This window comes from Glandiceps talaboti, chromosome 16, assembly GCF_964340395.1.
Source record: "Glandiceps talaboti chromosome 16, keGlaTala1.1, whole genome shotgun sequence".
In the NCBI taxonomy this organism is placed as follows: Eukaryota; Metazoa; Hemichordata; class Enteropneusta; family Spengelidae; genus Glandiceps; species Glandiceps talaboti.
Genome location: NC_135564.1, coordinates 20482545 through 20497413, shown reverse-complemented (window position 1 = coordinate 20497413; position 14869 = coordinate 20482545). Strand labels below are relative to the sequence as shown.

Sequence of the window (14869 nt, the reverse complement as noted above, 5' to 3'; positions counted from 1 at the left end):
TACAGAAATACAGTACCTACTTCTTTTTTCACTTCAAATGAAATATTATGAGGTAACTATCTAAATATGACCTCCATGTTTGCTTGTATCACTGTAGGTGTCATTTCATGTTTGCTTGTATCACTATAGGTGTCATTTCAGCATAACATGAGTCAATGATTCAAAGATTTGTGTATGATTTAGTCTGATGAAGATAAAGAAGAATACAGCTTGATTTCTTTCAAACTATACATTTAGAAAGGTAACAGATAAATGTATGATTTTTATCCAGATCTAGAGAGTTGAATAATGTTGTCTTACCTATCCCATGGTACTGAGTTGAATAATGTTGTCTTACCTATCCCATGGTACTGAGTTGAATAATGTTGTCTTACCTATCCCATGGTACTGAGTTGAATAATGTTGTCTTACCTATCCCATGGTACTGAGTTGAATAATGTTGTCTTACCTATCCCATGGTACTGAGTTGAATAATGTTGTCTTACCTATCCCATGGTACTGAGTTGAATAATGTTGTCTTACCTATCCCATGGTACTGAGTTGAATAATGTTGTCTTACCTATCCCATGGTACTGAGTTGAATAATGTTGTCTTACCTATCCCATGGTACTGAAGTTTCAAATGACTCAGATATAACGTAATAGTCTAAACCAATATCCTGTTGAAATGTTGAAAAAAATCATTGTATATTATTACAATTTACATATGTATCTGCGGTTACTTGCACCTGAGAGTTTGCATACAATGGTTACTTGCACTGCAGTGCAATATCGAAAACATCATTGCATACCTGTATGCAAATGACATCCAAATGAGAGCACAATTGTTCCTTACATGAAATCATGTGATCATACAGTATGAATTTTACAGAAATTTGCTGTTTTGAAAAAAAACATAAGTAATAATAACAGAGCCCCATGCCAGGTGAGTTCCAGTGTGGGTACTCAGGGGTACATGTATTTGCACTCATAAACTTTCACTTACTATGCTCATACAACTGCAGAGAACACTGCAAACACTCATGAAAACACCCCCCATATATGTACACCACACTTGACTCGCGTATCATAGGGTTTAGTCACATTACTGCCCCAAAACAGCCACTTGTGCAGAAGACTAAGATGGTTCTTTACCCAACATGAAGAACCCGATCCAAATTACATTTTTATTACATACAGCATGTAACAAAGAATTCAAAATCGGAACAGTTGCGGGGCAAAGTGCTAGATCTAGCACTTCGCCACTTTTTGACAAAGTGCTAGATCTAGCACTTTAGCGAAAACTGACGAAGTGCTAGATCTAGCACTTTGTCAAAAAGTGGCGAAGTGCTAGATCTAGCACTTCAACAAAGTGTGGCAAAGTGCTAGGTCATCGGTAAATATGTCATGTTATAACTTATACTGGTAATTGACATGTTATTACTCTCAGTGTAAAATGTTACTTCCCGTGTTTAACGACCTTAGAGTTTGATTTTCCGTATGTTTTGCCAATGCACAAACAAGTTTCTACTTCGTAATTTTTAGTAACGTTCAGTTTTGTACTTTTTCGATGTTCTATGCGGCGAAAACTACAGCATGTGGTCGTTTCCCTTCCACGTTTTGTACTCCTTACAACGGCTTGACACCACTACCAACAACCGCAGACTGCCATTTTGGACAGCTGTCACGTCAAATAACGCAGTCGAAACTACGAACATTTTAATTTTGTTCGGAGTGCGTCACAGACTTCAACTATAGCACGTAGTCGTTTCGGTACCACGAAACTTCGAAGATTTCAGGAAGTAGAAACATTTAGTTCGGCGTGCGTCACAGAGTTCATACTGCAGATTTAATGGCAGTGACATTTGTAACATTGCATGACAAAGAAACAATATAAAGGAAAACTGAATTTCTTGGGGGGTGTGTGTGTGTGGGGGGGGGGTTAGTGTGTGTCTGAGATGCGAGAGCGAAGATTTTTCTTGATCGTTGAACACGAAAATAAAGTCTGGGTGTAAGTTTATCACGTTCACTATATTTCTATTGAATAGATTCACTTCTTTCAGTATTATCAGATCGTTAATAGATGACAAAAAATATTGCTATCGAAAACATAAGTGCGAAAACATGTTCGTGTGAACAATTTTAATTTCAGCCCTTCATTGCTGTTAATATTTTGATAGAAATCTATAAATAACCCGTTACTACTGTTTTGTAAATTCCATATACTTGGTACTGCCAACTTCTTGACTGAAAACAACGACAATCCGTTCAAACAGTTTGGAGAAATTGTAAAGATTTTATAGAATAAATGTGTCCCCTGAGGCGCGCTCTACCTCGTGTAAATCACCAGAGTTATGACATGATATTGCACAATATTCTTGTTCTACTACTTCATAGATTAGAATGAAAATAAGCACACAGGTGATTATACTGAAAGATGGATACTGGATAAAGATTTCAGTGATTTTCAAATTTATTTCAAGACGTTATGATTGATATATCTTTCCCGCTCTAAAATAGACATGGTGCAAGAAATACTGAGTGGCTAGTCCTTGTTTACAGAGTAGATTGCAGATTCTGAAGTACAGTCCCACCCACAGGCACTCCCGAGATATGTATGATATCAGAATGTTTCTATCAGAATACAATACAATGTCGATAATATCGTTGACGTGTTTTAGCCAATTGTATATGAAAGGGGTAAAATAATAACACTTGTTTCTGTGATCGCGCAAGTCCATCCACCGCGAGGACAAGGCATGTTTGTAACAGAACACACAACCCCTGGGACACAACCGTACGTACGGCAACGTGAACTTTCAACCGACCGTTTTACTCAGCAAACATTTAACAAACTTCAGATAAATTGTGTCGTTGTTACAATCGGCCAAAGATAAGTTTTGGAGTCGATCATGCGTCACACGACCACGTACACGGACTATTTACATGACGAATGTCTGTGACGTTTATCGATGCGAACGACCACGTTATATCAAACCGTTGGAGGCACTTCGTTGTTTACAGTCCCGCACTTCGCTGTTGTTCTGGCGAAGTGCTAGATCTAGCACTTCGGCGAAAACTGACGAAGTGCTAGATCTAGCACTTTGTCAAAAAGTGGCGAAGTGCTAGATCTAGCACTTTGCCCCGCAACTGTTCAATTTTGGACCATTTAGCTACCTCCATACAGTGAAAATTTATATGGTGAGGAATGTATATTCAATATCATTGCAAATTATACTAAAATATCGTGTAAAATCCACTGGAACAGCCTTATCACCTATAAACCCATCATAATACCTTTTCTTAGGTGGACTATACAAAATTGCTACAAATGTAACATATCACACTTACTCTAAGGTAGGCGATAGCAAACGTTAACTGGTATCCTCTTTGTCCATTGTCTTCACCTGCAGCTAAACCACTATACAGAATGTGGAATATAACACAAGTTAAAGGGGAAAACTACTCCAAGAAATGAAGTAATTGTCATAAATTATGGGTTCTGTAGAGTTATTTCATAATTTCACATCACCTTTAATAACTTGATCTTGTGCCTGTTATATGGTATCTTTACTATGGGCTATTGCATCATGGGAGTCAGCAGAAATAATGTATTCAAGTTGAACACTGATAAGTCATGAGCATATGAATATGCTTACATACTGAAGGGTATAGGCACTCAGGACTCCCTTCGCACTTCGACTGACTAAGCTCAAACAGTAATGATGAGTCTTTTGGTCCAATATCAATATACCATAGTCCAGTAACTAAAGACATCTTAGTTGCCATGACTACATACATCTGACTCATTATGATACTCATTAAAGGTAACATTCAAATGAGACCTTGTTAAATGCACAATTTAGCCAATGAGAAAACATCTTACTGCACCATTTACCCAATCAGAAAACATCTTACTGCAGTGTTATCTGTACAACAAGTTTGATTGGCTATGCATACAGACAAGATTTGAATGTCACTAGTAGTAAGAATTGGTCAAATGTAGGGCTACCAGGACCAACACATGAACATGTTTAGCAAAGAATGAAGGTAACAGTGAACGAATAGCTTACCACTACATTGGATTTCAATCAGACACTTACCCAAACTTCTGTGCTATCTCATACACCCTCTTTTCTTGAGTAAGTACTTCCTGCAAAATTAAATTTAAATAGTCATGTTGAATTAGAATTAATATTTGGGTTTGAAAACAGTTGCCATGGCAAAGCTATACAAAACATTGGTCCTAAACAAAATGAATGATTCTATTTAATATTCATGGCTTCACTTAGGACGGTGGAATTCACTCATTTAGGTCTAGGACAATGTCAATTGCAAACTGGTAGATTATATTAACTTTGTTATAATGTATTTATCAGAAATGATTACTCATATCTTGTCAACACATCAAATAATATTTCAGAGTCTGCTACTGGTAAACTCTTTTCCTAATAGTAATAGGAATACTATTTTGAAATGTTTTACATCTGGCAGTACACTCACTCTACTGAGTTCATGGCCAATTCTGTTTTGTGGTTGAGATTGAACACAGTAGCGTATGAGTGGCATGCATGCATGAAAATACTCTTCAAAAACTAAGCTGACTACCTTACCGTCGTTACAATATTTCATTTTTAAACACTGAACACAACCAATATATCTCTACATACTATAAGTACATATTCTATTTAGGTGGGAACTTTATTTTATAGGAAGTTTTTCATAGTATACGGCACTACCAGGTTCATGGGAAGGCAACTTTGATGTAAGTGTTTTTGTTTACAAATATTACAGCTGAATTGTAGAACACTATCACTACCAAGACTATCACAATCTCATAATGGAAGTAGTTGCAATCTCCCTAGAGTGACTGACTGATTGCCAGCAACAAAACATATCAAAATAGTGCTATTATTAACAGTTACAATGGTTGTACATGTACTAGAAACCTGAACATTTTTGCTCAAGACTTAATAGTTTCACTTATTTCCCTGGAGATCAAAACATAAAAATATGTAGTGACTTAAATACCTTTTTGTAATGAGCACAATATGCCAATCTGGTAATTGGTAAAATTAGTCTTTGTGAAGTAGTTGAAGACTACAAAATCACAAAGTTTTCTAGTGGCTAAAATATCTAGTTTATAGTATTTGCTTCTGATCAGTACATTAATATAATTAAAAATTTATGTATCATGATACTGTATATACTGTATTCACAGAAGTTACTCTTTGTGAAGTGATGTGATGTGAGACTTAAAGTTTGCTAACTAAATAGCATTATTTCTTACCTCTTTGGTCCCTTCAAATAACAGAGTAGCAACACAAAGTTTGTTCTGATCAAAACCTTTCAACTAACACAGAGAGAGAAAACATACTTTAGAAATACATTTGTCAGAATGAGCTGTTATTGAAAGGAAATAAAACACTGACAAATCTTTACTGAAGGCATAGAAATACACACACACAAACACACACACACAAACACAGTACAAACAGCACCTATACATACACACGCATACATGCACATAAACACACATATGGCACAAACACACATGTAGATGCATGCATTCACATGCACAGACAGACAGACAGACAGACAGACAGACAGACAGACAGACACACACACACACACACACACACACACACACACACTCATTTGTGCATACAACGTACACACAATAAAAGAAGATTCATTTGACTCTTGAGACTTACCCTTGTAACATAGAATTTTTTAATACCATCTACAAATGATGTAAATATGGAAGATGCTGGTGGTTTGAGTGCATGTCCTGAAAATAACAATATACATCTTAACTTAACTGAACATGTAATGGTACAAAACAACCTTTGAAATCAGATTATCATAGCAGGGCACTGAACTCAATGTAGTAGGTACAAATGAACAGTATGATTTGTGTAATTAGACAACAACAATAGATAGTCTGAAATTTGTCAAAGTACCAATAATTAGACACTAGCCACAGAGTAATTAGAGGTTGGTTGTATCCATTAGTACAGTTTAGATCAAGATCACATTGTGGCACTGAATTTTTGAGTGTGGACTGAAAAATCAATATTGTAATACATTATATTTGCTACACAGGTACATGTAATTCAATACTATGACCTAACCCCATGATGTGTGAGTGCAAGTATAAATGTATGATGTACTCGAGGTTTTGAACAAGTATGGTGTACTCGGGGTATTTGCATGAGTACTTGCAGTGTTCTCTGTGCTCGTACTTTCATGAGCGTAGCAAACACACATGTAAATAACCCCCCCCCCCCCCCCCACAGTACCCACACTGGGACTCACGCGGCATTGGGTTCTGTTATTATTATATGTTTATCCAAATCAACAAATTTCTGTAAAAACGATCACACGCTTTTGTGTAGAATGAAAGATCAAGTCCTTATTTGCATATCATTTGTATACAGGTATGCGATAATGTTTTCGGTATTGTACTACAGTAAAAATACCACTAGTATGTGTTTGCAACAGTACAAGTAATCTCTGGTATATATGTAATAATATTATCAGTACTACAGTAAAAATACCACTAGTATGTGTTTGCAACGGTACAAGTAATCTCTGGTATATATGTAATAATACCACTAGTATGTGTTTGCAACAGTACAAGTAATCTCTGGTATATATGTAATAATACCACTAGTATGTGTTTGCAACGGTACAAGTAATCTCTGGTATATATGTAATAATACCACTAGTATGTGTTTGCAACGGTACAAATATTCTCTGGTATATATGTAATAATACCACTAGTATGTGTTTGCAACAGTACAAGTAATCTCTGGTATATATGAAATAATATTATCAGCAAGTTATTATATCTAACAAAACAGTTTCAAGAAAATGTTCCAGTTACAGCTTGTACAGCTGTGAAGTGACCAATCACACTTACATCTAAGAATGAACAACTTACCAAATTTGAACTGTTCATTGTCCATAAGTCTAATTGATGCTGGTGCACATCTCTGAAAGAAAACATCACAGATAACTGTTATAATGAATTTACCAATAACATTAAAGATATGAATGTGTGTCCCACATAAACTAGCTGGAGAATTCATCAAATCTCTCCAATCACCTTCAAACAATGGTGTTCACATTCAGTGCCTTGTACTGCTGTGTTTCCTCAATTATTTTGAGGCTTGGGAGATTTATACATGTGGGTGTAGTCTACTGGGGAGATTTATACATGTGGGTCTAGTCTACTGGGGAGACTTATACATGTGGGTCTAGTCTACTGGGGAGACTTATACATGTGGGTGTAGTCTACTGGGGAGATTTATACATGTGGGTCTAGTCTACTGGGGAGACTTATACATGTGGGTGTAGTCTACTGGGGAGATTTATACATGTGGGTCGATCTAGTCTACTGGGCAGACATACATGTGGGTGTAGTCTACTAGGGAGATTTATACATGTGGGTCTAGTCTACTGGGGAGACTTATACATGTGGGTGTAGTCTACTGGGGAGACTTATACATGTGGGTGTAGTCTACTGGGGAGACTTATACATGTGGGTGTAGTCTACCCGGGAGACTTATACATGTGGGTCTAGTCTATTGGGGAGACTTATACATGTGGGTCTAGTCTACTGGGGAGACTTATACATGTGGGTCTAGTCTATTGGGGAGACTTATACATGTGGGTCTAGTCTACTGGGGAGACTTACACATGTGGGTGTAGTCTACTAGGGAGACTTATACATGTGGGTCTAGTCTACTGGGGAGACTTATACATGTGGGTCTAGTCTACTGGAGAGATTTATACATGTGGGTCTAGTCTACTGGGGAGACTTATAGACATGTGGGTCTAGTCTACTGGGGAGACTTACACATGTGGGTCTAGTCTACTAGGGAGATTTATACATGTGGGTGTAGTCTACTGGGGAGACTTATACATGTGGGTCTAGTCTACTGGGGAGACTTATACATGTGGGTCTAGTCTACTGGGGAGATTTATACATGTGGGTCTAGTCTACTGGGGAGACTTATACATGTGGGTCTAGTCTACTGGGGAGACTTATACATGTGGGTCTAGTCTATTGGGGAGACTTATACATGTGGGTCTAGTCTAGTGGGGAGATTTATACATGTGGGTCTAGTCTATTGGGGAGACTTATACATGTGGGTGTAGTCTACTGGGGAGATTTATACATGTGGGTCTAGTCTACTGGGGAGATTTATACATGTGGGTCTAGTCTACTGGAGAGATTTATACATGTGGGTCTAGTCTACTGGGGAGATTTATACATGTGGGTCTAGTCTACTGGGGAGATTTATACATGTGGGTCTAGTCTACTGGGGAGACTTATACATGTGGGTCTAGTCTACTGGGGAGACTTATACATGTGGGTCTAGTCTACTGGGGAGATTTATACATGTGGGTCTAGTCTATTGGGGAGACTTATACATGTGGGTCTAGTCTACTGGGGAGATTTATACATGTGGGTCTAGTCTACTGGGGAGACTTATACATGTGGGTCTAGTCTACTGGGGAGATTTATACATGTGGGTCTAGTCTACTGGAGAGATTTATACATGTGGGTCTAGTCTACTGGGGAGACTTATACATGTGGGTCTAGTCTACTGGGGAGATTTATACATGTGGGTCTAGTCTACTGGGGAGACTTATACATGTGGGTCTAGTCTACTGGGGAGACTTATACATGTGGGTCTAGTCTATTGGGGAGACTTATACATGTTGGTCTAGTCTAGTGGGTAGATTTATACATGTGGGTCTAGTCTATTGGGGAGACTTATACATGTGGGTCTAGTCTACTGGGGAGATTTATACATGTGGGTCTAGTCTACTGGGGAGATTTATACATGTGGGTCTAGTCTACTGGGGAGACTTATACATGTGGGTCTAGTCTACTGGGGAGACTTATACATGTGGGTGTAGTCTACTGGGGAGATTTATACATGTGGGTCTAGTCTACTGGGGAGACTTATACATGTGGGTCTAGTCTACTGGGGAGATTTATACATGTGGGTCTAGTCTACTGGGGAGATTTATACATGTGGGTCTAGTCTACTGGGGAGACTTATACATGTGGGTCTAGTCTACTGGGGAGATTTATACATGTGGGTCTAGTCTACTGGGGAGACTTATACATGTGGGTGTAGTCTACTGGGGAGATTTATACATGTGGGTCTAGTCTACTGGAGAGATTTATACATGTGGGTCTAGTCTACTGGGGAGATTTATACATGTGGGTCTAGTCTACTGGGGAGATTTATACATGTGGGTCTAGTCTACTGGGGAGACTTATACATGTGGGTCTAGTCTACTGGGGAGACTTATACATGTGGGTGTAGTCTACTGGGGAGATTTATACATGTGGGTCTAGTCTACTGGGGAGACTTATACATGTGGGTCTAGTCTACTGGGGAGACTTACACATGTGGGTCTAGTCTACTGGGGAGACTTATACATGTGGGTGTAGTCTACTGGGGAGATTTATACATGTGGGTCTAGTCTACTGGGGAGATTTATACATGTGGGTCTAGTCTACTGGGGAGACTTATACATGTGGGTCTAGTCTACTGGGGAGACATACATGTGGGTGTAGTCTACTAGGGAGATTTATACATGTGGGTCTAGTCTACTGGGGAGACTTATACATGTGGGTGTAGTCTACTGGGGAGATTTATACATGTGGGTCTAGTCTACTGGGGAGATTTATACATGTGGGTGTAGTCTACTGGGGAGATTTATACATGTGGGTCTAGTCTACTGGGGAGACTTATACATGTGGGTCTAGTCTACTGGGGAGACTTACACATGTGGGTCTAGTCTACTGGGGAGACTTATACATGTGGGTGTAGTCTACTGGGGAGATTTATACATGTGGGTCTAGTCTACTGGGGAGATTTATACATGTGGGTCTAGTCTACTGGGGAGATTTATACATGTGGGTCTAGTCTACTGGGGAGACTTATACATGTGGGTCTAGTCTACTGGGGAGACATACATGTGGGTGTAGTCTACTAGGGAGATTTATACATGTGGGTCTAGTCTACTGGGGAGACTTATACATGTGGGTGTAGTCTACTGGGGAGATTTATACATGTGGGTCTAGTCTACTGGGGAGATTTATACATGTGGGTGTAGTCTACTGGGGAGATTTATACATGTGGGTCTAGTCTACTGGAGAGATTTATACATGTGGGTCTAGTCTACTGGGGAGACTTATACATGTGGGTGTAGTCTACTGGGGAGATTTATACATGTGGGTCTAGTCTACTGGGGAGACTTATACATGTGGGTGTAGTCTACTGGGGAGATTTATACATGTGGGTCTAGTCTACTGGGGAGACTTATACATGTGGGTCTAGTCTACTGGGGAGATTTATACATGTGGGTCTAGTCTACTGGGGAGATTTATACATGTGGGTGTAGTCTACTGGGGAGATTTATACATGTGGGTCTAGTCTACTGGGGAGATTTATACATGTGGGTGTAGTCTACTGGGGAGATTTATACATGTGGGTCTAGTCTACTGGGGAGATTTATACATGTGGGTGTAGTCTACTGGAGAGATTTATACATGTGGGTCTAGTCTACTGGGGAGATTTATACATGTGGGTCTAGTCTACTGGGGAGATTTATACATGTGGGTCTAGTCTACTGGGGAGACTTATACATGTGGGTCTAGTCTACTGGGGAGATTTATACATGTGGGTCTAGTCTACTGGGGAGATTTATACATGTGGGTCTAGTCTACTGGGGAGACTTATACATGTGGGTCTAGTCTACTGGGGAGATTTATACATGTGGGTCTAGTCTACTGGGGAGACTTATACATGTGGGTGTAGTCTACTGGGGAGATTTATACATGTGGGTCTAGTCTACTGGAGAGATTTATACATGTGGGTCTAGTCTACTGGGGAGATTTATACATGTGGGTCTAGTCTACTGGGGAGATTTATACATGTGGGTCTAGTCTACTGGGGAGACTTATACATGTGGGTCTAGTCTACTGGGGAGACTTATACATGTGGGTGTAGTCTACTGGGGAGATTTATACATGTGGGTCTAGTCTACTGGGGAGACTTATACATGTGGGTCTAGTCTACTGGGGAGACTTACACATGTGGGTCTAGTCTACTGGGGAGACTTATACATGTGGGTGTAGTCTACTGGGGAGATTTATACATGTGGGTCTAGTCTACTGGGGAGATTTATACATGTGGGTCTAGTCTACTGGGGAGACTTATACATGTGGGTCTAGTCTACTGGGGAGACATACATGTGGGTGTAGTCTACTAGGGAGATTTATACATGTGGGTCTAGTCTACTGGGGAGACTTATACATGTGGGTGTAGTCTACTGGGGAGATTTATACATGTGGGTCTAGTCTACTGGGGAGATTTATACATGTGGGTGTAGTCTACTGGGGAGATTTATACATGTGGGTCTAGTCTACTGGAGAGATTTATACATGTGGGTCTAGTCTACTGGGGAGACTTATACATGTGGGTGTAGTCTACTGGGGAGATTTATACATGTGGGTCTAGTCTACTGGGGAGACTTATACATGTGGGTGTAGTCTACTGGGGAGATTTATACATGTGGGTCTAGTCTACTGGGGAGATTTATACATGTGGGTGTAGTCTACTGGGGAGATTTATACATGTGGGTCTAGTCTACTGGGGAGATTTATACATGTGGGTCTAGTCTACTGGGGAGATTTATACATGTGGGTCTAGTCTACTGGGGAGACTTATACATGTGGGTCTAGTCTACTGGGGAGATTTATACATGTGGGTCTAGTCTACTGGGGAGATTTATACATGTGGGTCTAGTCTACTGGGGAGATTTATACATGTGGGTCTAGTCTACTGGGGAGATTTATACATGTGGGTGTAGTCTACTGGGGAGATTTATACATGTGGGTCTAGTCTACTGGGGAGATTTATACATGTGGGTGTAGTCTACTGGAGAGATTTATACATGTGGGTCTAGTCTACTGGGGAGACTTATACATGTGGGTCTAGTCTACTGGGGAGATTTATACATGTGGGTCTAGTCTACTGGGGAGATTTATACATGTGGGTCTAGTCTACTGGGGAGACTTATACATGTGGGTCTAGTCTACTGGGGAGATTTATACATGTGGGTCTAGTCTACTGGAGAGATTTATACATGTGGGTCTAGTCTACTGGGGAGACTTATACATGTGGGTCTAGTCTACTGGGGAGATTTATACATGTGGGTCTAGTCTACTGGGGAGACTTATAGACATGTGGGTCTAGTCTACTGGGGAGATTTATACATGTGGGTGTAGTCTACTGGGGAGACTTATAGACATGTGGGTCTAGTCTACTGGGGAGACTTATAGACATGTGGGTCTAGTCTACTGGGGAGATTTATACATGTGGGTCTAGTCTACTGGGGAGATTTATACATGTGGGTCTAGTCTACTGGGGAGACTTATACATGTGGGTCTAGTCTAATGGGGAGATTTATACATGTGGGTGTAGTCTACTGGGGAGACTTATACATGTGGGTCTAGTCTACTGGGGAGACTTATACATGTGGGTCTAGTCTACTGGGGAGACTTATAGACATGTGGGTCTAAGTCTACTGGGGAGACTTATACATGTGGGTCTAGTCTACTGGGGAGATTTATACATGTGGGTGTAGTCTACTGGGGAGACTTATACATGTGGGTCTAGTCTACTGGGGAGACTTATAGACATGTGGGTCTAGTCTACTGGGGAGACTTATAGACATGTGGGTCTAGTCTACTGGGGAGACTTATAGACATGTGGGTCTAGTCTACTGGGGAGACTTATAGACATGTGGGTCTAGTCTACTGGGGAGACTTATAGACATGTGGGTCTAGTCTACTGGGGAGACTTATAGACATGTGGGTCTAGTCTACTGGGGAGATTTATAGACATGTGGGTCTAGTCTACTGGGGAGACTTATAGACATGTGGGTCTAGTCTACTGGGGAGACTTATAGACATGTGGGTCTAGTCTACTGGGGAGATTTATAGACATGTGGGTCTAGTCTACTGGGGAGACTTATAGACATGTGGGTCTAGTCTACTGGGGAGACTTATAGACATGTGGGTCTAGTCTACTGGGGAGACTTATAGACATGTGGGTCTAGTCTACTGGGGAGACTTATAGACATGTGGGTCTAGTCTACTGGGGAGACTTATAGACATGTGGGTCTAGTCTACTGGGGAGAGTTATAGACATGTGGGTCTAGTCTAGTTTAGATAACAGTACAATGATACAGTGATAGTTCCACCAACTAATGGTAATGGTAAATTTACATTTGTAAAGGACAGTACTATACAGTTATTTTTGAATGGTTAATTGGAGACAAATGCGACATTTCAATTTGTCTATTACGGACCTTGATCACACAATGATTTAATTATTCACCATTGATGTCTCTCTCTCTCTGGCCTGGTGGAATAATATGTCTCTAAATTGATGGTAGTTGGTATCGCTGCCCTTGGTCTTAATTTTTAAAGTACATATGATATAACACTGAACTGAAGTATTTGAGTTGAGAAATCATTGGATCAAAGTCAAATCTCTTACTCACCTGTTTTGCAACTTCTCTAAGACATGCTACACCTGGTTCAAAGTCAGGAAAGACAACAGAACCATACTTCCTACATTCAGGTATTGGTCTTACTTTTAATGTAACTTCTGTTATCACACCTAGAGTACCTTCTGAACCCATTATGAAGTGATGAATGTCAGGTCCTGATGATATCCTAGGCACCTGTACATTGAAACCATTAGTATATGGGATCACAAGTCTATAACTAACTTCCTAAACTACGTACTTGGCACCTGTACATTGAAACCATTAGTATATGGGATCACAAGTCTATAACTAACTTCCTAAACTACGTACTTGGCACCTGTACATTGAAACCATTAGTATATGGGATCACAAGTCTATAACTAACTTCCTAAACTACGTACTTGGCACCTGTACATTGAAACCATTAGTATATGGGATCACAAGTCTATAACTAACTTCCTAAACTACGTACTTGGCACCTGTACATTGAAACCATTAGTATATGGGATCACAAGTCTATAACTAACTTCCTAAACTACGTACTTGGCACCTGTACATTGAAACCATTAGTATATGGGATCACAAGTCTATAACTAACTTCCTAAACTACGTACTTGGCACCTGTACATTGAAACCATTAGTATATGGGATCACAAGTCTATAACTAACTTCCTAAACTACGTACTTGGCACCTGTACATTGAAACCATTAGTATATGGGATCACAAGTCTATAACTAACTTCCTAAACTACGTACTTGGCACCTGTACATTGAAACCATTAGTATATGGGATCACAAGTCTATAACTAACTTCCTAAACTACGTACCTGGCACCTGTACATTGAAACCATTAGTATATGGGATCACAAGTCTATAACTAACTTCCTAAACTACTTGGGTAACATCCAATCACATTGTACACTATGTACTCACACACAATCACACCCTGTAATACTCTGATGGCATTAACTCGCAGTACTACAATGTATGCTTAGATTTATTTTCTGAAATAGCACTGATGGTATTAACTTGTAGTACTACAATGTATGCTTAGATTTATTTTCTGAAATAGCACTGATGGTATTAACTTGTAGTACTACAATGTATGCTTAGATTTATTTTCTGAAATAGCACTGATGGTATTAACTTGTAGTACTACAATGTATGCTTAGATTTATTTTCTGACAACAATTAACTCAGTTTGTAGTCTAAATTGCATATGATAACATTGATCAGATAATACCATGGGTAAAATCTAAATCACCTACACATTCCTGCTAAGGTGAAAACAAATAATTGTG

The 14869-nt window shown here is 39.6% G+C and overlaps 1 protein-coding gene across 1 annotated transcript in view; it reads right to left on the bottom strand.

The window, feature by feature from the left end:
• Window positions 1-14869, bottom strand: part of LOC144447214 (alkyldihydroxyacetonephosphate synthase, peroxisomal-like) — a 34050-nt gene that overhangs the window by 2512 nt on the left and 16669 nt on the right. The window contains exons 12-18 of the mRNA XM_078137117.1: window positions 13581-13763; window positions 6925-6976; window positions 5693-5769; window positions 5269-5331; window positions 4082-4131; window positions 3330-3399; window positions 597-658 (exon numbers count right to left, since the gene is read on the bottom strand). Coding sequence (XP_077993243.1) covers window positions 597-658; window positions 3330-3399; window positions 4082-4131; window positions 5269-5331; window positions 5693-5769; window positions 6925-6976; window positions 13581-13763 — 557 coding nt within the window. The remainder of the gene's footprint in view (window positions 1-596; window positions 659-3329; window positions 3400-4081; window positions 4132-5268; window positions 5332-5692; window positions 5770-6924; window positions 6977-13580; window positions 13764-14869) is intronic.